Source organism: Mustela putorius, unplaced genomic scaffold (genome assembly GCF_011764305.1).
Source record: "Mustela putorius furo isolate JIRA1106 unplaced genomic scaffold, ASM1176430v1.1 tig00000129_pilon_pilon_pilon, whole genome shotgun sequence".
Taxonomy (NCBI): Eukaryota; Metazoa; Chordata; class Mammalia; order Carnivora; family Mustelidae; genus Mustela; species Mustela putorius.
In genome coordinates, this window is record NW_025421290.1 from 44,207,238 (window position 1) to 44,234,086 (window position 26,849).

A 26,849-nucleotide genomic window follows, 5' to 3' on the forward strand; every position below is an offset into this window, starting at 1 on the left:
GGAGCAAGGACGCTTCCTACCTGACGACGCAGGCACGCAGGATCCAACGCCACCTGACGCTCTAGTCTGACACACACCTGCATGTCGAGGACACAGCCAGGGAGAAAAGCACGCTCAGCACTTAACAGGACAGAAAGGAAACCGGGGAGAAGCAGGGAGAAGGGGGGCCGTTTCCCTGCAGCCCTCTACTGTCTGCACAGGTGCCCCCCTCCAGCCCCGAATAACAGTGAAGGAGGAAAAGCTCCCGCCCCCTGCTCAGGGGCCTGTGGATTTTTATTATGCAGACACGCGCATCAGAGTCTGTTGACGTCCAGCTGTGGGAACAGCAGCAGGCAGTAAACCAGGAGCCAGAGGAAGAGAATAAAATACATCATATCCGGCTGCTGGACAAACTGTGTCAGAGAGTCGCTCTGGGGCCTCTGGCTCTCTAGCAATGTGGCTTCGCCAGAGTTGTTGGCCCTCCTGCAGGACGGAAGACACAGGCAAGGCAGTTACACACGGGTCCCGGGTTGGAGGACTCCCCCGCCCTGCCTCCCCTGCCTGTAACCTCACTGCCCAACGGGAGAGCCCAGGGCTTCCCAGCCAGCCGGTCAAGAGGCCCCTCGGGGCAGGTGCCGACCCAAGAAGAGGGCCGGGGTCCCGGGAGAGCGCTGCGTTTTTGTGCAGGCTCAGTTCATCCGCACAACCCTAGGAGGGCTGGGCCATTAGCCCCATTCTGCAGATGGGCATACCGAGACTCACGGGGGGCCGTGGCTGGCTTGCTCAAGGCCACATAGTGACTAAACCCCCCACCCCCCTCATCCAGGACACCTTCCTTTATGCCACGGTGTCCTTAACGCAGAGCTGGACACTGACGGCACTCTGCCATCTGTCACTAACAGAGGGGACGTCATAAGTCATCTAAAGGAATAGAGTGCCCTGATTACAGATCATTTAAAAACAGCCATTGGAGACACAGGCACGCCCCGCCCCCCACCGCCCGGCTTTGGATTTTGGCTTTGGAACAGAACCTTGAAGATAATGACTAGACTTGACTTTGGTCTGACTAGTCTTTCTTCTTTTGTGTTACAGAGGGTGTCCCAATGTGATGTTTCACTTTGGCTTGGTGGATAAAACCTACGAGGGTGAGGTGGTGACCAACCACAGCTCCTAGTTCCGGCCAAGGAAAGGGCTGGGGGCATCATCTGACCGGAAGGGGGTTGGGGGCTTCTGCTTAGACCTGCATTTATGGAAAACTCAAGTGTGAGCTTCTTAGGGTCATCTGGGGTGGGCAGTGGAGATTATGAGGAGGGAAAACCACCTCTTCCCTGATCCGTGTCCTGATGCAGAGTCGAGGCCAACAAGGGGTTAAACCATGGCCTTTTGGTCTAGGGACTCATTCACATATGACAACGGACAGAATTTTTCTTTCTTAAAACTTAAAAAAAGATTTAAACTCTATTTATTACAAAGGTAATAAATGCTCCAAAACATTGAGAAAGCATGACTGCATTTCTTCATCTTCTAGTTTAAATTGTCAAAGTCTTTATCTCCTGAAAGAGAAAAGCACTACTTTCCTAAGGAGTCTGTCATGCCCGGTGGACAACATGAATTAATATTTCCATTTTACGGCAGAGGAGGGAAACAGGTCTTGCCTCTGGCCAGAGAGACAGGCTTCTAAGGGTCACACTCACGGGTGTTGGGCGATATTCAGAGAGGCTTTTCCACTCCAATAATCTAAGTCCTTCCAAGCCAACCAAAATCCATGGCAAATATTAAAAAAAAAAAAAAAATCAAGACAATTAAATGATTCGGTAACTTTAACACGGATAGGGGAATCTCCGGATTGCCCGAGTTTGGGGGATTTCTCTGGGCTCCTGTGTTCTACATGGGCTGAGATTCAGCAAGATCTGACTAGGTCATCTAGTTCTCGAACAGCAAGAAATACTTTCATAGACATCCTGGCATGTTTGTACTCCCTCTTCATGTCTGCTCTGATGCCATAAAACTGTAAAATCAGCTCAGTGAGCTTCTGAGTATTATACCTGCAGTGGCGACACAGAATGAACACGGGGTCAGGGGCGACTGGGTGGAGACCACACCCAGCATCACATCTCTCCTGCCCCACTCTACCCCTCCCCTGCTGCACCGCATAAATGCAGCTATGGGCTCATGACCCTGATCTGGCTTCAAACGGAAGCCTTATCTGAACCCTGCCCCCCCCCCCGGTGTCCATCAATTTCCACTCTCCCTCCTGCTTATATCCAGTTTCCATTCATTTGCTCTGCACCAGATATCTCCTCGCACGAGCTCAGGTGATGACTATGGCCATCTACCAACGAGAGGTGGAGAAGAGCCACCCCACAAGGTAGACTGCATCATGGAAAAAGAAAAAAAAATATATATCTATAGACCCCACAAAACTTGCGAGGAAAGACACCAACCTGGTTAACGTTCGGTTTCTTCTGTCATCCAGATCTGCTGCGTTCCTCAACTGAACATAGCTAACATGATCCTACAGTGAAATTTATAAACAAAACCCCCGCAACCCAATTAGTAAAGATGAAATCTCTGAAACAGAAAATAAAATGATTTTAAATATACAAAGCCGAGCATGCAGCACTGTTCTCAACATTGCAAACATTCAGTTCCCAAATCAAGTTGCTAACTGAAATTCTACAGCATTCTACCTTCTCCCCCAACCCCCCCCTAGTGAATCAGACAGGCACCACCACCCGCCACCCGAGTTGGGGTGCGGACCACGGTGCTCTGGGTCCCAACACAGCCCATGCTAAGAGTTGCTGCCTTAAAGTGTTGCATGGATATCTCCGAGGGTGGGCTTTCTAGGCGTGGGCACCAGGGTAGGGGTGGGGGTCTTGGGTGCACAAAGAGGCCTTCGGGCTTTACCATCATTTTTTATCACTTTATTTAGTCACACCCCCTACTGCCCACACTGGACATCCCACTGGACTACGCTTAACCACAAGGTTTGAACTTGCTTCTCTTCTATCCAAAAGTCTATCTGTTGCACATCAGTGATTTCAAAGCTCTGGGCTGAGGAGGAAGGATGGAAATGAACTGATTAGCAGGGCTCGTGCAGAAGAAGAAATTCACATACTAACCGATTCCAAAGACCTGTTAGTATGTCGTCGAATGTAAATGCTGGAGTCACTGTGACTAGTCCTGAAAAACAAACACATGTTTTGAATTGGTTGCCACCAAGGGCTCTTCGCGGCTCAGCTGTCTGGTCACCCCCATCCCGAGTCCTCCACCTGCGGATTTAAGGCAAGCTAGGATTTCGGACCCAGCAACGGAAATCTTATCCAATATGTTGGGTTGGGGTGTGCTTACAAATAATGGGATGGGTATTAGAGACACACTGTGGCCTCATCTACAGGAAAAAAAAAAAAAAAAAAAAAAGCAAAAATAACAGTGACAAAGAATTTTAAATAGAAAGCAGACCACATATTTTTCAAAGTCCCAGGGTTTCAGGGAAGGAAGGGAGGTCCTTCTCCCAACAGCCCAAAATCTGGGAATTGCTGGAGGTCCTCTGCTAATATCAGATCCAGGCTGAGACTGGCCATCCAGACTCCCTTTCTAGTGCTCCTTTCTGGGCAGAGCGCTGCTGTCTGACTGTCCAGCTCTGGGGTATGCCACCTCTTTTCCTTTCATGCCCGAGGATGCTCATTTCCTGACTGTATCTTTGAGGCTGATGTATGTCTGATCATCTACTAGAGCTGGTTCACACGGGGCTGAGGCAAAAGATACCCAGCCAAGCAGCCTGGCCATCTTAGTCACATATTGTAGGTCTCTGATCAGTTTTCCTCATCTGTAAAATGGGTCATCATTCCTTCCCCAGCTACTTCGTGGAGCTGCAGTGCTGGTGGTAAGAACAGTATACTCCAGGTCCCAAGGGCCCCGTCTTGCCGCTCGACAGAACTAGGGGTTGGGTGTCAGAGAGAGCCACCTCAGTTTCCTTAAGGCAAACCTCCCACGTGGCATCTGGGGCTCCAAGAAAAAGGCATCTGACCCAAGAGTTTATTTCCTGGGAATTCATACCTGGCAGCCTTGGTAATCCTGCCCGCTGCCATCCCAAAGCTTCACCAACCTCTTCCCCTGCCTTGGCATGTTTCCAGCTAATAGGTATTGAGTACCTACTATGTGCCAGGCTCTGGGTGTGGCCGTGGGAAACTTCAGTCCGTGTCCTCAATGCAAAGCCTGTGCTAGTTTCCCCAGCAGGTATCACAGCACAGGAACGAGACAAAATGTATCACGAAAATGTATCACAAAATGACAGCCTCAGGTGTCAGGGACCCAGCACTGTCCCACTTCACGGGAGTGCCCAGAGACGAAGGGAAGCCCGACCTGCTCATAGTATTTTCTAGTAAGAAAAGCACATCTGCTTCAGGAAGGGCTCCTGTCCTTCTCCCGCCCTCTCTTTTTCCGCCTGTTTTCCTGCAGGTGGTTTTTGTCTTCTAGGACCGTCAGGCTTCCCTCCTGAACCTCATTCTTTCACCAGAAATTATCAAGAGCCTACTGTGTGCCAAGCACTGGGCTTGGTGCTGAGCCCACCCACCACAGCCTGAGAGAGCAACCTGACTCATTCGTCATCCACCCGAAGAAGAGTTCTTATTAGAGGCCAGCTGTGAGCCAGGCGTGGCGCTAAGTGCCAGGACGGCTGTGCTCCCTCCCTGCCTCCGGGAAGCTGCTTCCCCGTCTCAGGGAACAGCAGATGATAAACAGAGCCTTACACAGACGACAGGAGAAAGGACTATTTTGAGAGATGCTGTGAAGAAAGAGAGTAGGATTGTGAGAACAGATGAAGGGGGATTAAAAAGAGCCCAGAGCAATCCAAGAAGGCTACCTGGAGGAAGTGGGAGTGGAGCCGAAACCCAGGGAAGGAAGTCAGGGAACGTGCAGGGGACAGAAGGGGTCCTCAAAGGCAAAGGAGCTTGGGGGGCATTCAATGATTTCAATGAAGGCCAAAGGGCTTGGCAGGCTGGGGAGGAAGGCAGAGGTGACCCAGAGCAGACACGGATGAGCCTGGACAGACAGGTCCTCCAGAGGTCCCACAGGCTCTGGGACAATGGGCCTTTCTGCCTAGACCAATGGGAAGTGCCAGGGGGGACCAAGTCAAGGTACAGTCAGGAAAACAGGCTGTGTCTGGCAGGGAAAGTGCCCGGGGCTCAGTCCCCTGCAGGATAGCTTTAGGCCAGGCACTGACTTTTTTGAGCTCATTTTCTCGGTTGTCAAAGGGGGCGGTGGCCCCCTCTGCATTGCAGGGGGCAGGGGAGATGACGTGGTGCACGGGAGGGGCTCCAGGGCTCCTCACTCATTGCCTCCAAAGAGCGCACCTCTGTCCATCTGCTGAACGGCTGCTAAGAGCTGACCGCAGCTAGAATGCAAGGCAATACCGATAGCTTTGCCCCGGGGTGGGATAGGAGGGGTGATGCCCGCCGCTCCAAGTAGATCCGTCAGATCTTTGCCGGGAAAAGCCAACTGGGCCTCCTTCCCGTACACACACCAAGATGACATCCCCTTCCAACACCGACCCGCTGTGTCTCCTCTTGCCTGGGACGGGTTTTGTGGGCATGGCTAGATGCAGCTGGTGTCCAACATGCTCAATCCGCACAAGGCTCCCCCTGCTCCTCCTGACCCCCTCGCTAACATGTCCTGTGTGACTGCTACCGGCTCGGGCTGTCTCCTCCACTTGGGATGCCTTCTCTCCTCGCCCCCAAATCCAGACCCCGCTATCCCTCCGTGCTGAGCTCAAAGAACATTGCACACTTTCCCTCCCGCTTGCCCGAGCCCCCGGGGGCTGGGGCCGTGCCCACGTCACCACTGAGGCTGACCTCTTCCCAGAGTGACTGGTCAAGGAGCACTACCAGCTGCCCTGTTTAGTTCTCCCGAACTAGATGACTAGTGGCCCCTCCCTGAGCTGGGGGGAACGAGATGGCAGCCCGGGCACCTGCCTACTAAGTCATGGATGTCTGCTGGATGGTCATGACCATGTCGCTATAGGGAGAGGGATTCTGGAGTCACGTGCAAAGTGGGCGGCAGTATTTTGCCCCTCACCTGGGCTCCCGTCTAGCCGCCTTTTATCCTCTGTAGAGCTGGTGCAGGAGTAGAGCGGAAGGGAGATGGAAAGCAGGACCCCTGCCAGCCCTTCCTCTGGGTCCCCCTGCCCTGGCTTCTCCCCACTCTCTCCCTAAATGCTGATCTCAATGATTTCCCTTTTGCAGCCAGTGTGGCTCACCGACCACAGGCCAGGAAGGCTCAAAGAGAGAATGTGGGTCACGGAGTCTGACAAGTCTGCATCCGAGACTCTAGCTCTGCCGTCCCCCAGGCTGGGTGGCACCCCCAGAGCCTCTGTGCCCACCGTGGTGACACACAGTCCCTCCTACCCGCCTTGGGTGCTGCTGTGAGAATCAATGAGGGATCGGATGGGAAACACTGAACGCATCAGGGCAGGTCAAACAGTGGCTATCGGGGGCTGGGCTATCGGGAGGCCCCAGAGCCTCTGAGTTGGTGATGTTCCACGCCCCACACTTACTCGGTCTCTGCCATCTTGCTGCCCACTGCCAGCTGCCCCCCAAAGGTCCTCGGAGTGGGGAGAAGGCAGGCCCAGGTCCTTCTAGCTCTCTGGGCAGCGTGGGGCAGCCCGGTGGAGAGGATGAGGGTGAATCTCTTTCTGATTCTGGCAAATGACCCATTGGCCAGATGAATTTTGTATGAACCTGTCTTTCCCTTGTTTCCCGGTCGCACCCCTCTGAGTCCTCGAATCAGAAACCAAGAGCGGAACGAGTTCAGGGAGCAACTCTTGAGCTTGGTCCCTAGGGAAGAAGAGAGTAACAAGATACCTGGAGAGGACTTTGTGGTCGCCAGGGTCTTCTTCTAGGTCCTCTGAGGATCGGACGCTGCCGGGTGCTATAAATATGGAACTTTCTACGTGGTCCACATGCTTCCTTTTCTCCTTTTTTTTACTGCTGATCGTTTCTCCCATTACCTTTTCTTCTAAAGAGTTCGCTAAGTTTCCCTGGTTTCCGAATTCCTGGGACTTAAGGACAAGACAACCAACCGTTTCAAGTCAGCGTTTCATGCTGGGAGGCCCAGGGTGTGAGCCACCCCCCGCCCCCACCAGCAGCGCTCCACTCCACCCCAAGTCCAGGAAGCTAGGGCATCCCCTCCAGTTCTGCCCCTCCTGGGGAGTCCTTCCAGCATGGCCTGTCGTGGAAGACAAGCCCACCCGCACTCGGGCTCCCTGGGCAGAGGGCAAAGGCCAGAGATTGTAAAAACAGCATGGGTTTCAGAGCCACTCAGACCTGCTTTCACATCCCAGCTGAGTGAGTTAGCTTTACCCAATCGACTTTCTCTTGCCTCAGTCTCCTTGTCTAATGGGTATAATCAATATCAGTCTTTTCTCACTACACCACAGTGTTTCCCATGAAGGCTGCCCCGTACAGTGGGCCATGTGGGGCCCTATACGCAACCATCATCTGCTTAAACAGAGGAGCGGATCGGGGAGGCCACGTGGGCCACCAGATGCAAAGGGGGCCCCTGAGCTGGGAGAGTTGCCCACAGACACAAACCCATAGCTCGTGGGATGACAGCTGCACTGTGCCTTTGGTGGCTCACAGGGCAACATATCTAGCATTTCTTTGATGAGGAAGATTCTTTGACAGCTGTCCGCAGTGGGCAAATCCGGAGCCCATCAGCAACGCTCCAGAGGGAAGTTAAGAAGCCAAGAAGCAGCGGCGCCTGGGTGGCTCAGTCAGTTAATGTCTGCTTTTGGCTCAGGTCATGACTGCAGGGGTCCTGGGATTGAGCCTTGCCTGGGGCTCCCTGCTCAGTGGGGAGCCTGCTTTTCCCTCTCCCTCTGCCTGCCCCTCCCCCTGCTTGTGTATGCTCTCTCTCTGTTCAATTAATAAATAAAATCTTAAAAAAAAAAAAAAAGGAAGCCAAGAAGCCTGGGGGTTGCTGAAGCCCGCTCTCCCTGGGTGTTACATGTAAACCGTGAATCTTGGAATACTGCATCAAAAACTAATGACATATTGTACCATGATGGACATAACAAAATTAAAAAAAAAAAAAAAAAGAGTCCCTTCAGGGGCTGGAAGAACCCGCTCAACAGGTATGGGAAGTGGGGGATTAGCTGTGCTAGTCCAGGAGAACAAAGGTCCTTGCAGGAACTAAAAAAAAACCACTCCCAGTAATTTGGAAATGCCAGTTCCTTCTCTGGGACCCCGGGGCCAACACTACCTTTTCTGAAAGGTGAAATGAGAAGAGGACATTTTTTTTAAGACTGGAAGAAACTTTCCATGTTCTAGTCTTCTTGGAAGACTTTACTTTTTTTTTTTTTTTAAAAGAGGCCCAGGTATCCGAGAAATGTTCCCGTGTCATCTTGTCTGACAGGAGGCGAGACTCCCAGGCCTCACCTGTCCTCCTGGGCCCCAAGCCAGCACCCCCTCCCTGGGACTACTGCGACCCCATGTGTGCCACCAAAGGCACACCAAGGACCAGGTGTGCTTGGGGGGAGCATGTGCTCCCTCTCATGGGAGGGGCGAGTGCCATGGGAGGCAGGTCAGAGCCCAGAAACGGAAATGGTGGCCCATTGGATCCAGGAACAGAAGCTCTCCCCAAGGGTCGTGCTGAGATCAGGGTACAGTAGAGTCAAATCTACGTCTCCCAATTCCATTCCCAGCCCAGGACTCGTCCAGCTACACCCCAGATCACCTGTCCACTTGCTGGGCACATGCACCTGCACCACCTGCTCCTGGCAAAGAACTTCTGTCTTTGTAAAGCAGAAGGACAGGTCTGCATGGCCGCAGCGACATTCAGTCCGCCCCGGGGGAGGAAGGGAGCTGCTAAGAAGCCATTTTAAATAGTAGAGACGGGCCGAGATGAAAATTAGTCTTTCTTCCTGTCACCCACTCAGTCCCCTTTCTTCTGTCCTAAAAGATCTTCTGTCCCTTAACAGTCCCGAGAATTGCTGTAGTTGTTGTCATGGTCCCCAGCCTGGGGACCCCAAGATCTGGTCTTCAGCAAGTCAGCAGACGGCAGGTGGCGGGGGGGGGGGCCCGGGTTCCTCACCCTGGCGGCAGAAGGGGCAGGTGGCAGGTGGGTCCGGGCACCTGCGGGACTCCCCCACTCCCTTCTCTCTCCAAACAGACACAGCCTCGGTCCTGCCGTGCTGGCTTCTAGGTCGTCCCTGTCGGAGAATTCTGCTCCACCCAGTGCGTTCTCTGGGATTGGCGAACCCAGAAGACCAAGCCACCCCTTCTGGCCCATCTAAAGCCTACGGGTCTTTTGTGGGGCTTCTGGGAGTGTCCCTTTCTCTGGAAGCCCTCGTGCAAGGATTTCTCATTCCCCTGAGCGCCTTTCAGCCCCTCCCTCAGCCTTGACTCTCCCCTGCTGCAAGCCAGAGTGTCATCTTTATCTTGGCCTTTGACTTGACCCTATGTGTGTCGCCTTACACCCCCCCCAAGCCATCATGCAATCCAGCCACCTTTGTTTCCTGCACGTCAAGCCCTCCCAGGATGCTCTCCAGAGTCTGAAGATTCAAATGCTCACTCTTCTGCTGGGACAGAAAATCACAACTTACCACACCAGGCTAGCAGAAGACTCGAGAGCTGTCATGCGTTGCTGGCTACAGAGGAGAAAGCAACTGTTCTGCCTGCGGAGAACCTAGGAAGGCTCCTAGGAGGAGGTGTCACTGACACTGGGCTTTGAAGGGGCCATCAGTGTTTGCCAAGCGAAGCTGAGGGAGGCAGAGCGGAGTGTGGAGTGCCTGGGAGCCTGGGGGAAGGCTGGCTTGGCTGGAGGGGAGGGAAGGGGGAGGACTGAGAGGAACAGCAGCTCAGGACCCCCTGTACCCTTTCATAACCCATGCCAGTAGCCCCTCAAGCTGCTGGGCCAGGCAAATGGGGATACCAAGTGGTGGCTGAGTGTATGCCCCGCTGCTAGAACTCTGAAGTGCGTGTCCCCCGCTTGTAAGCAGATAATGTACCAACAGGCAATTTTCAAAACTCAAGGCCAGAGTCAAGTGTGAGCGCACTGGGTTTCCTCAGACTGCTGCAGGAGGCGGGGCTCAGGTTCACTGAGCGTGCACTAGACGTAGCTATGAGTAGCACTGACCGTGATCACGGCTACCACTACCCTTGGCCCTCAAACATGACCTCATTCCATCCCCTCGGCCCCCTTGGGTGGAGGGCCAGGGCTATGGGGAGGCCAGGGAGGCACCCGACGTACAAATCTCAGGAGTGCTGAAGGGTGCCAGCCCCGTCCTTGCCCGAGCCTGAGCGAGCGCCTCCTTAAATTCTGGCCTGGGCTGCCCACGAGGGAATCTTCTCCTTCTCTATTTTGTGGAGGGAGAAGGGCAGAGTCCTCATGTAGGGCCCAGGGTTCCCGAACCCACGATCAAGTACCTGCTGGTTCTCCACATGGGAACTGTCTTCGGCCTCCCCTTGCTGGTGGTCATCTGGTGGGGACAGGTCGGCAGGTTCTGAGGTCAGTCTGGTGTTTTCCACACCCCCAGCGGGACATGGCACTGCGGGGAAACTGGCCTCGGGGACATCCTCGCCCAGCCCTGAGAAGCTGCAGCTGCTCTGAGACACCTCGGCCTCCTCGACCTCCTCGGCCTCCTCAGTCTCCTCGACCTCCTCGGCCTCCTCGGCCTCGTCCCTGGCTGCCACATCACACAGATAGCCATCCGGCTCCTCAAGATCCAGGTCTTCGTTTTTCAAGTCCTCCGCGCCCTCTGCATAAGCCTCCAGAACCGCAGCCAGGGGCACCTCATAGTGCGGGTAGTAGAATAGCTCGTGGGGGATGACGGAGACCTTGGACAGCGGCGGGGAGGGCTTGAAGTCCAGGCCCACCTCGCTGCGACTGTGCAGGGTCTCCAGGCTGACGCTGCTGCTCGGAGGCTCAGAGGGCGCCTCCCCTTCCGGCCCCTGCAGCCCCACAACCTCCCCTTCGTCCTCGTCCAGATGGCGGCGTGTGGACTTCCGCTTGGGCTTCTCGTACACCTCCGGCTTCTTATCAGCAGGTGCCTCTCCTGGGGCCAGAGAATGGCTTTGGTCTTCTTGCCTGGGGTCCTTGTGAGGTTCAAGCTTACTGGGCCTCTCCGGGGACTCATCCGAACCTTTCCTCTGGTGCGCAGACTTACTTCTCCTCTTCCCCAGTTTCTCAGACTGATTCTCCAAAACCTCATCCTCTGCTGGTTTTTTCTCATGAGGCCAAGGAACCTCCTTGAAAGCCTGGCTGGTTGAGGCAAAATCTATGAGGTCGTTGTTAAACGTAGAGGCTTTTAAAGGAACATCTTCATAATAGTCTTCGTTACTCATAGCTTCTACGGTCAGCAGCTTGACCTTGATCTCCAAGGAATCAGCCATAACAGTGTTGTCCCCAAAGGGTGAAAGCGGACAACTCTCCTCCCTGGGGCTGGCCGCACCCTCTGGCTCCCCGTTCCAGGAGGGAGAACTCTGGGCAGTCTGTGAATGATTGATCTTACCGTCCACCAAAGAGATGTCACCTGGGGACTCATCAGAGGCTGCTTCCGAACCTTTTGGAACCTCCTGTTTTGGCTTTTCCTCAGCAGTCTCAACTGCCAGGATGTACCCATCCTGCTTTGGCAATGAATCCTTTGTCCCTCTTGGGCTCCCTTCAAAGCGAAGGTCTTGACTGTAGAAAGGGTCCTTACTGCAGGAAGCAGCCTTGTAGGTGTCAGCCTCGAAGTGCACAGTTTTCTTGATGGGTAAAGAGTTGGACCTCCGGCTGTCCTTTCTGGATGATAAAATGGAAGATTCTGGAGGTGGGTCATTGGTGCTGCTGGCCTTACCTGGGACCCCTTGGAGGGCCTGGTCGATGATCTGGGGCGTGAACTCGGGGGAGCTGTCTGACAGTGCATGGCTGGACACACCACTGAGGAAGCATTCTTTCTCGCTCTCGGGCTTGTCACAGACAAAGACTTTGGAGGGTGGTGGTTGGCTGGCTTCATGGTTAACAGTGTAGGCTCGATCCCCGTTTTCAGTCAGAAGGAGCACTGTGCTCTCCTGTTCAGAGGGAGTTTCTTTGATGCGGACAAAGGTGGATTCGATAGGGGCTTCTCTATCTGAATCCATGAAATCTTCCTGCGAAGAAACAGGGCAACATAAAAATCAGAAGCGCTGAAGTACAATGTATATTCCATTTTCACAAAACAAAGACCAACATGGAAAAAGCCACTTCAGAACTAATGCAAAGCGTTCTCATGGAGAGATGCTAATAGTTGCTCTTGCTGAAATGTGAAAACACCAGAGAAGTTCAAAATAACGTATTTTTAAAAAATTTTTAAAAGATTTTATTTATTTATTTGACAGAGATCACAAGTAGGCAGAGAGGCAGGCAGGGAGAGAGGAGGAAGCAGCTCAGCTCCCTGGGAGCAGAAAGCTCGATGCAGAGCTCGATCCCAGGACCCTGGGATCATGACCTGAGCTGAAGACAGAGGCTTTAACCCCGAGCCACCCAGGTGCCCCAAAATAATGTATTTTTAAAAGCTATGGGTGCAAAGAGATCTCAAAGAACTGAACTCTAGAAAAGGACCAGCCCTTCCTAAGTGAGTCTCAGCTACTTTACATGGGTGGGCCATTACCTAGTCTGAGCATGGCTAAGAGAGTGAGCCTACTCAGGCTAAGGAAAGATTAGCTGAATCTTAATTGATTGCAGGGGCCAGTGTGAGAGATTAAATGTGGAGGGGCCCCAAATGCAAAACCAATTGTCTTCATAGACTATTTCTTCCACACGGGGACTTTTGCTAAGAAGCAGCTGAGAGCAGGGGTGGACAGCAGAGAGCCATCTTAGTGGTACTGGCTCCTGGCATACTGGTGGAGAGAGTCAACTGACTTCATCCTAAAATCATTGGAAACCAGATGGCTGACATTAAGTGAAACTGCAATGGAGCTGTTAGTGACTCTTGAAAAGGTCAAAACTATCAGCTACTCAACTAGGTCCTTGTTTGGGAAAAGGCTACATGTCTCTGGGGTAAAAATGTTGGCTATCTCAGTCTCTACTGTTCTTTCTTATACCAGGTCTAGCATAAAATATAACATTTTAAGACACAGAGAAGCAGGAAAATGAGATCCACAGTCAAGAGAAATGACAATCATTAGAAGTAGACTCCAATATGACCCAGGGTTAGAACTAGCAAATTAAAAGGCTCCAAAAGTAAGCAGGACGACAAGAAATACAGAGATAGTTCTCCAGGCTGAAGGGAAAGGACCATAGACGAAAGCCTGGATCTGAAGGAGCGACTACAAAGCACCCCATGGTGAATATATGGTCAACATAAAAGACTATTTAAAAACTTTTCTTAGGGTGCCTGGGTGGCTTAGTGGGTTAAAGCCTCTGCCTTCGGCTCAGGTCATGATCCCAGGTTCCTGGGACGGAGCCCTGCATCAGGCCTCTGCTCAGCAGGGAGCCTGGTTCCTCCTCTCTCTCTGCCTGCTTCTCTGCCTACTTGTGATCTTTGTCTGCCAAATAAATAAATAAAACCTTTAAAAAAAAAAACCAAAACTTTTCTTAAAAAGTCTCCTATTTAAAGCAGCAACAATAACAAAGCACCAGGGGTTAAAATACATATAGAAGTAAAGTAAATGACAGTAATAGCCCAAAGGAACAGAGAAGTGAATGGAATTACATTGTTACATACTTAAAAATGTATACAATATGCATTTTACTCAAAGCAATATAACAATTCAAGGCCGACTAAAGTAGATTCAAGATGTGTATTATAATCCCTAGAGAAGCTACTGCAAAGATAAAACAAGGAGATGTGGTCAAAAAGCCAACAGAGGAGATAAAATGGAAACAAAACAAAAATCAAATAATAATAATAATAAAAAAGTTAGGAAGGACCAAGGAGCACAGAACAGACAGGACCAATGAAAAACAATAATGGTAGATTAAATCTATGTCAATAGTTGAGAAACACACTAATAAAATGACTCACTAACTCTTGTGAGAACAGATAAAAAAGACAACCTAACTGTTTCCACAAGGACTGCTTTAACTATAAGCCACACACACTGGAAAGAAAAGATGGATAAAAGAAAAAAGGTAGATCATGTAAACACTAATCATAAGAAAGCCAGTATGGTTAGATTCCTATCAAACAAATTGCTTTGAGACAAAGACCAAAACAGCACAAAAAGCCAATGATCAAGGCATTGGAAACAAACAACAATCCTAAATGTGTGTGCGTTTATAGCACAGCTTCAACATCAGAAAGCGAAAACTAACGGAACTAAGAGAAACCTATCCACAACCATTAAAAGTTGGAGATTTTTAACATTTTCCCCTCACACTAGTTGACGGGGGAAAAAAATCAGTAAGTGTACACAATACTAGAAGAACAGAGTAAGCAACTCTATCCAATCGGTATTCAAAAAATGTCCAATTTTTCACTGCCTAAGACACCTTCTTTCCAAGTGCATGTGGTCCATTTACTCAAAGAAACCATATGTTGGGCCACAAAGCTAGACACGGTGTCTGGCACATGGCTGAGCTGGGCTTACCCAAGGTTTAGGAAGATGAATTACATTCAGCTGAATGGTTAAGGGACCATTGAGTGAGTGTCTAGATCGGCTGGGACTTCCCACCTGTATTCCCTTGAGGATGTATATGGTCAGTTCTGCAGTAATGTGCTGTGTTCTGTGAACACGGACCACTCTCTCCAGGTATCTTATCTCATTCAATCTCTTTCCTTCTAGCCCCAGTCTCCGACCCCAGCGCTGGGGAGGTCCAAGTGTCAGATTTGTTGACACGGTTACCGTAAGATTCAGTTGATTTCAGACTCTGCCTACAGCTTAAGAGCTCAGGGTTCATAAAGGCTCTGGTGCCTAGCATCTCAGAATTTAGTCATGGGCAGAGAAAACAGAATTATAAAACAGTCACAATCACCACCCTTTGCTGAGCATCAACTGTCTGGCAGGCAGAAGACTGGGTACTTTATACCATCAATTTATTCTTCATGCAACTCTGCCATGTGGGTACTATTTTCATTTCACTGATGACATGTATCAGAGACGTTAAGTAAGCAGCTCAAGGTTGCAGAGCTTTAAGTGGCAGAACTGCCATTCCAGCCCAAGGAATTCCTTTTTGGCATCTTGGGGAGTGATCTGTGGTGCAGGGACAGGGGGAAACACAGACACACAAAAAGGGAATGGAATGAGAGCCGAGCCACAGCACAGGAGGACCCTATCTGGCTCTTTGGAGGTGCACGAAATGGGGCCTCAGTTTCAGCCACATGTTGTCAGGGAATCTAAGAGCCCGAACTGAGGAGTCACAGAGACCTGGGGTCTCTCAGTAGCCGTGATCCTGGGGTGGTCTTTGAGCTTCTCTGACCATCTGTATCCTCATCTGAAACACACAGAGCCATGTCGGGTGGGAGGGGCAGCCAGCCTGGAGACGCGCAGGGCACCGATCTGACCAGCCTCCAGCTCCAAGTGCGGCTCTGCTCCCCGTCAGCATCGGCTTCTCATGCTTACTCTGCTTCTGTCTAGTACTTAACCACCACCTGAACCACTAGAATGTGTTTGCTCACTTGTTAACTGGTTTATCTAGTAGAACAAAGCTGTATCAGGTCAGGGGCCTCATCCATCCAGCTTACTGCTGAGTCCCCTTGAGCGTGTCTGGTAAATTACCAGTGAATTCAACAGAGATTTACTGTTACATTGTTGCCATCACTATTATCATCTCAAGGTTAGGCTGGGGTGGGTGCAAGTTCAGTAGAGCTGTGATAACTTCTGAAAGGTCTGATTTTGTTCCAAGTATAATCTGGGATTCTGAAAATAAGAGGGTGTGCTTCTGAACAGTCGGTCATTGTCTTTTTTTGCACACTCTGATAAAATCTGATAAACTGCTAAAATGTTCCATCGAACGCCTAGAGGATCAGGTCACCAATCCACGTGACAAGAGAGCACCGTTGACAATCTCAGTGAAGTCTGGTATGGGAAGATGTCTGTAAGAGGTATGGCTAGCCAATTTGCCATCCTGCTTTTAAACATAAACCCTACCTATGATTCTGAAATTAAAATGTGCCAAGGCAACGCTCAAGGGACTTGAGATCCAATTTTGACTATCCCTGCTTGTTGCACAGAGCAACGCGGCCTGAACCCCAGCTTTGTGTGATGCCAGCAGATGCGAATGTACGCTTTCTATATTAAAGGTAAGGGAAACAAACATACGGCCTCCAGCTCCGGGAAATGTTCCAGAAACTGTGCCACGTAAGTCACGATAGACTGCTCGTCTGGCGTGTCAACCATGATGTCTGTCAAGAGAGACACAGGAGTTAGAAGGATGGCAATCGTGTGGTGTTTAGACACGATCAAGGAATGCTTCATGGTGAAGAGCCCCCAAGAACTTTGAGGTTTTTTCTTCTCTTTGTTTTGTATTTGAGGAAATTGAGACCCAGAGGGGATGAATCACTTGACTATAGTCTCACATCTGGCTGATGGACAGCAGAGCTGGGATGCCGAAGAATCCAGAATTCCTCGTTCCCAAGGCTGTCCCCGTTATTTCCTGCTGAATTCCCACCTCCTCCTGCTCCCCCCACCCCAGGAGCAGCCTGTTCACTGCCGGCCCATCCGGGAGCCCGCTGAGTCAGGACCCTTCCTCTCTGCTGGAGGGAGTCCCAAATCAGCCCCAGCCACGAGGAAAGCAACCTGACAGACAGCCAAACACCTTAGAAGGGTGCTCACTTTCCAAGTCCGGCATTCCCCAGGCGGCGTCTGGTCCCGGAGGACATCCTGTGGGACGCCCGCCCGCTGAGGTCCGTTCAGTAAGATGGTCACTGCAGGCTATATATAAAAGTGACTATTTCCCAAACAACCTCAGTGTCCCCCGGGGGTAGGAGACCTACGGAGACTTTTGGTATGCCCATGAGCTAGGCCACTGTATAGAAACGGATAACAGAGACATGACAGCAACAGGCACAGCGCAGCTGTCATAATGACAACGCTCAGTAAAAAAAGCAAAAGACAGGCAGTGGGGACGGAGAGCACGGTTATCACGAGGAGCACTGAGCAATATACAGAACTGCTGAATCACTAGACTGTACACCTGAAACGAATACAACACCGTATGGTAACTATGCTGCATTAAAATAAAAAACTTAATTACAAAAAGTAAAATATAAAATCACAGCTGACCCTGGAACGACTCGGGTTTGAGCTGGGCGGGGCCGCTCACACGCAGATTTTTTTTTCCCCCCAAAAAACACAGTACAGTCCTATAAATGTATTTTCTCTTCCTTATGTTTTCCTTAGTAACATTTTCTTTCTCTGGCTTACTTTACCGTAAGAACACGGCGCAAAATTTATATAACGTGTTAATTAACTGGTCATGCTCTCAGCAAGGCTTCTAGTCAGTAGTAGGCTACTGGCAGTCACGTTTCTGGGGGGTCAGAAGTGACCCGTGGATTTCCAAGTATGATGGGCCAGTCAGCACCCCTACACCCACCCCCCCATGTTGTTCAAGGGTCACCTGTATACATGCACCAAATGATCTCAATTATATATATAAAAAAGTAATGAGATGTGCGGAAAAATACTAAGGGGCGGGGATATGGGAAATATAAACATGTCTTCATTAGATTTTTCTGTATTTTCCAAATTTGTCTACATCTTATGTCACAAAAATTGTTAACAAGCAAAAAAAGAGAGAGAGAGAATGAGCGCTACCTTCTGGCTCCAGGAGCCTGGGGATGTGGAGGGCCTCGTGTGCGATGCTGAAAGCCTTCTCCAGGTTCTCCCGCATGGAGTCTTCCAGGGCCTGCTTCATGTCCACCAGGCTGGGGTCGATGGCCTTGATCACTGCCAGGAAGGCCATCCCGCTTCTCCAGCTGCCGGCAAAGTCCTGCACCGCCACGCCATACCTGCAGCAAAGCGGCCACGCCGGCCACGCTGTGGGTCAGGACAGGCACGCCCCTCCCCGGCGAGGAGCCCACACGTGGCAGCCTCACAGGCCTCGGAGCCCCCTGAGATGCCGATTCGCGAGGCCCTGGGACCCGGGAGAGCGGTGCCAAACCACCCAGATCTCCATTTCCAGGGAAACAGAATAATGTTAGAATAATCTAGAATAATAGAAGAGAAAGGTATAATTTGCACTGAGAGGCCAAATATAGGAGCTTGTGCTCTCAGATTCCCAGACACGTAAAGGAGCGACTCTGCACACTGTGCAAGCTGCAGTGAGGGTCGCAATAGCCAGTCAGGGCATGCAGTTAACACCCAAGGTCACAGCCTGGCTGCCCCCTGTGCATTGCCAGGGGTGCAGCCCCGCTGCGGCGAATCCTGGATCCTCTAATCCTCCAGCTCCTCAGTTGTAAAATGGGGATCGTCTCATGTTGACCCCTTGGCGGCTGTTGGGGGAAGCGTTAGGTTTTGCCCACGTGGCACAAACAAGCCACCAAGTAAGTGGCAGCCATTGTCATTATTCCTATCAAAAACATCAACCATCTACACATGAGGGACAGAGAGAGAGAGTCCTGCCAGGCACTAATTTCCCATCCCAAGACACCATCCATCTCCCAACTGTGGTCACTGACCTCTCTGAAAAGAGAGTTTCATTTAGAAATCGCTTGAGATTGCTAAGAAGCTGGAAAAGTGGGTACAGAGAGCTCCCATACTGCCTGTCTGGCTTCCCTTGCATGCCTTCTGTCTCGAATCAACCGCCAGAAGCGAGACCCTGACATTGGTGGGAAACTACTGAGCCATTGACCTCACCTGGATTTCTCCAGAGGCTCCCCCGTGGGGGTGGTATAAGGTATAGATGGCGGCCACTGCCATGATACAGACACAGACCCGGTCCACCATCCCGTGGACATGAAAGCTTGACTGTCACCCCACCTCCTGGCACTGAGCTCTCCTTCGGCTGATTTATTGTAAACCACCTCTGAGGGTTGTTAGTGTTCACCGACTCTATCATGCCCGACCCCTCAGCCCAAACCCGAAGACCCAACTCTCTTCTCTTCTTTTTTCTTTTCTCTTTTATTCCCATTGAGTGGGGAGAAGGGGCCCGACGAATGCTTGTTAAGTGCTATAGGACTGTGCAAGGCGCTTTCATGAGCTTGCATCACTTAATCCTCACGGTCCCAGAAGGTGGGTAAGTTACCGTCTTGCAGGCGTCGCTGTGATGTACCAGGAGGGCACCAGGTCTCTGTGTGTCCCCGCAGGGGCATGGCTCTTATCACAGGTGACCTAACTTTCCAGCTATCCCCATCCAGGGTTCACTGCCCAGGGGCCCCAAGAGCCGTCAGCTGGCTGCCAGTAAAAGCCTGATGCAAAATTGCAGAGAGCCCCAACCTGCTGGCACGGGGTCACCCAGCCGCCCTAGGACCTTTGCTCTGGGTCACCTGTCTCGGTTTTGGCAAGGTCACACCTAACAGAGCATGATACAGCCTTTACTGTTCCCAGTGTTAAAGTTGGTACAGACTCTGAAAGAGCCCCTGAAGCTTAGCAGTGGATACGCACCCATCATGAGGATCCAAGAGTCTTTCTCACTTTGGCATTAAACGGGGCAAAGCCCCTTTGATTTGTATTCCAATCTTCCTGTCATTTTTTCTGCAAACCAAGCACTCTGCAAATGCAGCTCTGCGTGTGCAGAAACTGCAGATGCACAGCGCTCCCTGCTCTTAGAGCCTCTAGGAGGCAACAGGTGTGTACATTAACACATGCTGAAGCCCCCTTCCTCTGCCCCACTCCCCAAAGAAGCCCCCCCTCACTGCCCTTGGCCTGATGACAGCATGTGCTGGGCGGGATACAGGGCGTGAGGGCTTACTTCCTTGTCTTCCTCTGCACCCATGCCAGCAGGGTCCTGATGGCCTTCCTCTGATCCTTTACTGCTACTGCTAGGCTCCTCTCTGCGGTGGGCGTGGGTGGGAAGGAAGAGTCGGAGTCTGTGCCCCCCGAGCCAGGCGACAGGCTGGAAGATGGAGAGTTTCTGCTGAGATTGCCCGTGAGCTCCTTAATCTGGAAGGAAAATGGCATGTCAGGCTCCGGAGACAGTCCCAGGGCAAACCCTTCTCTGCCCACCCCCCGGCCAGGAGGAGTCTGGCTGGAGGGCCCAGCTCACGCACAACCAGTTCTCTGCATAGGGAAAAGCCGCTTCCTAAAGTACCCGTTACGGCCAGACTGCTCTGTGGGGCTGGTGGTGCGTGTAGACGTTTCCCAGGAAAGCGCGTTTCTTCCTGGAGTCTCTCTCTTTTGGGGCTTTGGCCATGCACGCCTGCGAGGTCTTCCTGACCTGCTTCTGCCTATACCTTTCCTCTCATGGCTTACGGGCCGCAGGACGCAGGAGGCTGTTTCAAGCCCCATGCCTGTGTTCCTCCTGGTCCTGCTGCCTGGATGTTCCTTTCCTCCATCACCAGATTCCTGGCTCCTATCATGTGGCTCTTGCAAGAAATACAGAACCCCAGGCCCTGCCCCAGAACTACAGAATCAGAATCTGCATTTCAACACCCCCCCCCTCCAGGCAATCTGTATAATCTGTACACACAGCGAAGTCTGAGAACCGGTCTAACGCACTCCTACTCATCCTTTAAAACCCAGCTCTGGCGTCACTTCCTCTAGGAAGTTTACCTCACTCCCTTCTCTACTCTGCTTGCTTGTGCTCTGCATTCTAACACTCTGCTCATACTTTGATCAGAACCTGCACCACAGAGTTCTGTACTATGGGACTGCCTTGTCCGTGGTCCCAGAGTGTCAGGAGGGCAGGACTTTGTGTGTGAAGAGCCTGGCACGTACGAAGAACTCACTAGACATTTACTGAATGAATGAATGAATGAATGATTGGGGGTAGATTTAAGGCCTTGACCTTGGACACATTTTCAGGATGTTTCCAGCATTGACCGGAGAGTTTAATAAGAGACATTAGTAATTGAAGCCTGTATATAACACTGTTTTATTAAGTTCAAGGCTCACACGGAACTGGGTCTGTTGTCCGTAAACCTTGTTTGTGCACATTCCTCTTAGCAATGCAAGCACTGAGAAAAAAGCCCCAACACATCACCACTGGGCAGGTCACTGTTACTCTTGGCAGGACAATTCAATGAGCCAGGACTTTCTACTTCAGAAGAGGGGATTATAGAAGAGAAAATGTCAGCTTACTCCCTCCTGCTCGGGGACAAGAACTTGAGCTTGTTTTAAATGCCACCCTCAGACTCCAGCCACCAATTCTGTCCTTCCCTATAAAATCCGTGTTTCCAAAAACAGGCTGACGTCACCAAGGATGGAGAGCAGGGGCTCACCCGTCACACCTGCGTCTTCCCCACCGACTCCTTAATTCTCTCTTCTGCGCGTCGGTCATTTTAGTAAAGTAACTCCAAGCTCAGTTTTTGGTTAGAGTGACATTTACTTCACTCATTCATTCATTCATTCATTCATTCATTCAGTAAATGTCTATTTCCCCGCTTTACAACAAAACGATTTTCTGAAATAAATCTGTAACTCCCTAAGTCCCAAGGGGACGGCTCTACCCTTCTGGAGGACGGAGTTCATATCCCTATTAAAATCATAGGGACCCAGATGGTCAGCAATCAGATGGCCCCTGGTTCTTTCTCAAGACGCAGAGAAGTCACAATCCGTCAGGAACACGATCTCACAGTCTCCTCGACGTGCCCCCCCCCACCCCATTTTGCTGGCCCTAACCAGGCTCAAGGAGATGATACTGTGTGTCACAGAAGTCACTTTACCTGGAAAAAGAGGATTATGTTCCATATCAGCCCAAGAACCAGAGAGGGGTTGCCGTCTGCTATTTCTGCTGCGTCGATGCTAACCAGTTTAACCTGCAGAGAAGCAATAGAGGAGGTTAATGTGGGGCCTTCCAGAAGGCTGCAGCCTGTTCCTTTGTGATGCCCTCGCGGGCTCTCACTCTTTCTCGTCTTATCACTCGGGCCTCGCGTGCAGAACTCACGTAAATGAGTTTATTAAACGTGTCCACAGTACTTACCAGTAGCCGCTATCATAAGCTCCTCATAAGGAGGAACTCAGTTCGACCTCACAAGCGCCCCACAAGGTAGGTGCTTCTGTTATCCCTAAGTGTCGGGTGAGGAAATCTCACCGAGGCCAAATGTGATGCGCCTGAGACCCAGAGCCAGGAAAGGTCTTGGTCATTGTTCTCAAGGGGAGATGGTGGTGCCCGCTGGTCTGTTTCCATGCCCCACCAACAGCACAAAAACTCCAGATTTAACACGTTTGGACAAACACAGAGCACCAACAACAGCAATCATGGACCACCACTGGCTAAGATAATTATCCACTGCTAAGTACAGACAGCGGCTTGCGGGGGGCGGGGAGTGCCTGGGTGGCTCAGTCGGTTGAGCGTACAACTCTTCATTTCGGCTCAGGCCATGATCTCGGGGCTGTGAGATTGAGCCCTACGTCAGGCTCCTCACTGGGCGCAGAGTCTGCTCAAGATTTTCCCCTTCTGCCCCCCCATCCCCTTCCTGCCTCTTTCTCTCTTCCCTCTCTCTGAAAAGAAAGAGAGAGAGAGGGGGAGAAAGAAATAAAGAGATAGAGAGTGTTGGTATAAGACTTATACCTGAGTGTCTGCACCGTTACTAAGTATTTTGGTTCAAATGCTCCCATTACAGAAACTCTTAGGGGACTAACCTATTTATTTAACTATGTTCTGACCATGGGATGATGCTCTTGGTGAATCCCTACAGCACTCGTTTTCAAAGTGTGTTCCCTTGGCCCGGGGCAACAGCATGGCCCTCGATTTGGTTAGAATTCTGGGGCGCCTGGGTGGCTCAGTGGGTTAAAGCCTCTGCCTTCGGCTCAGGCCATGATCTCAGGGTCCTGGGATCGAGCCCCACGTCGGGCTCTCTGCTCTGCAGGGAGCCTGCTTCCTTCTCTCTCTCTCTCTCTCTCTCTCTGCCTACTTGTGATCTCTGTCTGTCAAATAAATAAATAAAATCTTAAAAAAAAAAAAAAAAAAAAAAGAATACACATTTCTCTCCTTCATCCTCCTGAATCAGGAATCAGGAAGTCCAAGAGCGGGGCCCAGCCACCTGCCCTTGGAACCTGCGCTCCAGGTGATTCTGATGTGCGCTCAGGGTTAAGGACGTCGCTTTATCCTGCAAACAGAATCTGAGTGCACAGATCTGGGCACAGATCCGCACCCTTCTTCTGGAAAGGGCGGGAGATAATCACAAGGGTTTGTGGGCCACACCGGCCTCGGGCACATTGGCTTCTTTCCTTCCCAACTCCTCTACAGAAGTAAAAACCATTCTTCGGGGGCAGAGAGAATGAAAGTCAGTCAAGTTCTCCTCCCAAATCTACCCTGCAAAATTCTGCCAGGAGACCCTGGAAAGCAAGAATGAGGAGCGCGTCTCGCTCAAATACTCCTCTCTTGCTCCTCCCAAGGCCTTTTCACAACTGTCCACGCAGGTCTCAGGTTCTCTCAATGTGTCAGGGGGATCTGATGACCCCCGTCCGTAGGGCTGGGCTTTCCTGATCGGGGGAGAGACTCCCGAGGTCCCGGTCTGCCTAGCAGAGAGCACCCGACTCCGGCAGCTCGAGCTCATCACCGGCAGCTGGGAGCCCGGAAGGAATCCGTCAATGTTGTGAATGAAAGGGCTGACGGAATTTGGGTCCGGCGTTCTCTTCGCGCTCCTCATGGGCAGCCCCATCCCAGGGAGGAGTCACCTGCCACACGGGGTCCTGCTGTCTCCGGACACCCTTCGCTGACGGCCCCCCTCCCATCGGCGACGCCCTGCACTGGGATCATAGCAGCCCATGGGCCTGTCTCGGGCCTCACTCCCACCTGGAGGAAGCCCAGCGTAGCCCTCTGAGCTGGGCTTTTATGGGAAACCTTCCCAAGCCAAAAAAACGCCAGAGTGGCCTTGTTGGGAGACGCTGAGTCGGCTGCTGGACCAGCCGCGGAGGATGACAGAGGCCGGGCCTTCCCGCCTTAGCTGGGGGCTACCCCAGTCCTACCTGCACGGCCCACCACCCCGGCTGCCCCCTGCCAACCACAAAGGGATCATGGCTCCTTTGGATGCCCCTGGTGCGACACGCAGCGTGCTGGCCATGTGAGGCCTCTCCCGCTGGACTCCAGGCTCCCCAAAGGCGCAGGCGTGCTTCTCACGCAGCTGTGTGTCCCCAACCCCGGGCACAACCCAGGCCCACAGAAGACACTTGTTCAATGTGCTCCGAAGGCTTGTTGGAAGCAGACCCGCCACCTCCGCTGCCCACACTGCAGGTCCAACAACTCGCGGCGGCGGACAGGGCAGGGAAGGGCTGGGGGTCGACCAGCAGGAAGGAAGAGCAACGAACCTTCCAGGCACTTGTTCCAAGGCTCTACGTTACCACAAAAAGGGCCGCTTTGGGAATGGGGGACACACTGCCCAGAAGAGCCATGCCCGGTGCTCCCTTCCAGAAGCAGAGATGCAGGGAGCAGGGAAGAAGTCAGAGCAGGTGCCCACGGAGCCCTGGCCCAGGGCCAGCACTTGGCTGACCTCCACCGGGCCGGGCACACCCAATCCTCAACAAGCTCCTGTGTTTTTATCACTTTCATTTTATGGATGGGGGGACTGAGGCTCGGAGCGTCGGCCTGATTTTCCCGGGCTGGAAGCCCTCCAGGTGTGCCCCAGGACCCGAGCTCCGAGCACCACAGGAGCTGATGCCAGGGTGAAGCCAAGGCGGACCAGCCAGACATTTTCATGAAATGTGACCTCCTTTAAAAAAAAAAAAAAAAGTCTTGGGGCGCCTGGGTGGCTCAGTCAGTTGAGCCTCTGACTCTTGACTTCGGCTCAGGTCATGATCTCAGGGTGTGAGACTGACCCCCACCCCCATCGGGCTCCGTGCTCACCGGGGAGTCTGCTTGCGTTTCTCTCTCTCCCTCCGCGTTCCCCCCACGCATGTGCACTTACTCGCTCTCTCTAAATAAGTCAGTCTTAAAAAAAAAAAAATAGAACAGCTTTATTAAGCTGTAACTCACATTCTGTTGCATTCACCCGTGTAAGCTGTATCTGTCAATGGTTTTTGGTATATTGATGAAGGTATGCGCCTGTCATCACAATTTTTAGAACATTTTCAGTACCTCAACAAGAGACTCCATACCCTTGAACTATCACGCCTCTACAACCCTAAGCAGCCATGAATCTATTTTCTGTGGTTTTTTTTTTTTTTTTGAAGATTTTATTTATTTGACACGGAGAGAGAGAGAGCACAAACAGGAATAGCAGCAGACAGAGGGAGAGGGAGACGCAGGCTCTCTGCTGAGCAGGGAGCCCAATGTGGGGCTCGATCCCAGGACCCTGGGATCAAGACCTGAATTGAAGGCAGATGCCTACCTGACTGAGACACCCAAGTGCCCCTATTTTCTGTCTTGAAAGACAGAAAACTGAAAGACAGTGTTGGACTTTTCATACGAATGGAATCAAAGAATAACGTCGTTTGTGTCTGACTCCTGTCCTACGGCACAATGTTTTCAAGATTCCACCATGTTGTACTTGACTCTTTTTTCATGGGTGAGTAATATTCCACCGGGGGGGGGGGAGACAGACCCACTTTGTTCACCCACTCATCTGCTGATGGACACTTGGGCTGCCTCCACCTTTCTTTTCTTTTCTTTTCTTTTTTAAAGCTTTATTTATTTATTTGAGGGGGGGAGGGGCAGAGGGAGAGAAAGAGTTCCAAGCAGACTCCCTGCCAAGCGCGGAGCCTGACTCGGGGCTCGATCCCAAGACCCTGAGATCCTGACCTGAGCTGAAATAGTCGTCTCTTCAAATGACTGGGCCGCCCAGGCACCCCGAGTTCCCTCCCCATTTTTGGCTGTGTGAAAGCTGCTGTAGCAAACTGCTACCAGGCTTCCTGGCTGCCATCACCTGAGCTCCCTCCTGTATCTGGAGCCTTCCCCACAGTATGGGAGGTGGAGCCCACCTCCTTCAAAAGGGAAAGGGCTTTCCCTCCCCCATGGCAGCATGGAACTGGACGGGACCCAGGCATGGTGGCCCAGGCCTTCGAATCTGAATGTGCGACACTAAGAATGCATTCTCAGGGGCCTACAGTGGACTGTGCTCACGGGTCCTTACACATGGGGAGGCAGGCTCTGCAGTGGTCCTGGCACCTCACATCCCTGGACTCCCCACACCTCAGTCCAGTAAGGCACTCTCGGTGCACTCGGCAGCCCTTCCATGAATTCCTTTTCTGCTTACAGCAGCCCAGGTCAGCTTCCTCTGCTTACTATTAAGAACCCCATGTGCGTCACACTTGAAGTTTTCTTGCACGCTCCAATATGTGGACTTTCTACCTGGGCTACCTGGTGAAGCTTTAATGGAAGAGCAGCTCTGGAAAGTTCATCCCTCTAGGACCGCCCCTCCCCACTTTTGAAGGACATGAAGCATAGCCCAAAATACAGAAAAAGCTAACTTCAGTCTAGAAAGTTCCTTGCTAAGAGGAAGTGCCCCATTGTGGCACGCTCGCTGCATCACGCTTCAGAGGGATACAGAAGGAAATGTGAAATACTAAAGTCGGAGGGCCAGCCTGCTGGTCTACCCTTCCCACGGCTGGGTGCCCAGCCGAGATGGCATCGGATGGACAGGCCGTGGTGGGCAGGGAGTCAGGGACCATCTGTCCAGTTGAAGGCTGGCCGGAGGGAGTCCTGTTATGTTTAAACTTAAATTTGGCCGTGTTAGCAGGGCCCCCTCTTCACGCCTCTCCTGTGACTGGCCCTCGTCCTTCTCGTTGCAAGAAAAGCTTGTGTGAACAGGATGTGTCTCAAAGACTTACGTTGCTATCTTCCAAAAACTTAAGCGCTTTCGCTATGTTGTTCAACCGGAAAATGCGGTGGGATGAGGATTTGTACTCCTGCAGCTGCAAGACAGAACAGAGCAA

General features: G+C 51.7%; 1 protein-coding gene across 6 annotated transcripts in view; it reads right to left on the reverse strand.

Annotated features, from left to right (window-relative positions):
• Positions 1–237: 237 nt before the first annotated feature.
• CLMN (calmin) overlaps positions 238–26,849 on the reverse strand; it is a 105,885-nt gene continuing 79,273 nt past the window's right edge. The window contains exons 4-15 of one of the 6 annotated variants that reach the window (XM_045073274.1): positions 26,745–26,828; positions 21,701–21,793; positions 19,789–19,979; positions 17,694–17,887; positions 16,200–16,282; positions 10,404–12,107; positions 9,485–9,553; positions 6,840–7,036; positions 3,102–3,162; positions 2,424–2,494; positions 1,932–2,024; positions 238–462 (exon numbers count right to left, since the gene is read on the reverse strand). In XM_045073274.1, the coding sequence (XP_044929209.1) occupies positions 294–462; positions 1,932–2,024; positions 2,424–2,494; positions 3,102–3,162; positions 6,840–7,036; positions 9,485–9,553; positions 10,404–12,107; positions 16,200–16,282; positions 17,694–17,887; positions 19,789–19,979; positions 21,701–21,793; positions 26,745–26,828 (3,009 nt within the window). In that variant the 3' untranslated portion in view covers positions 238–293. Of the gene's footprint in view, positions 463–809; positions 901–1,931; positions 2,025–2,423; positions 2,551–3,101; positions 3,163–6,839; positions 7,037–9,484; positions 9,554–10,403; positions 12,108–16,199; positions 16,283–17,693; positions 17,888–19,788; positions 19,980–21,700; positions 21,794–26,744; positions 26,829–26,849 lie in introns of those variants that run through there. The other 5 variants (XM_045073278.1, XM_045073279.1, XM_045073295.1 and 2 more) reach the window with 5 other exon arrangements.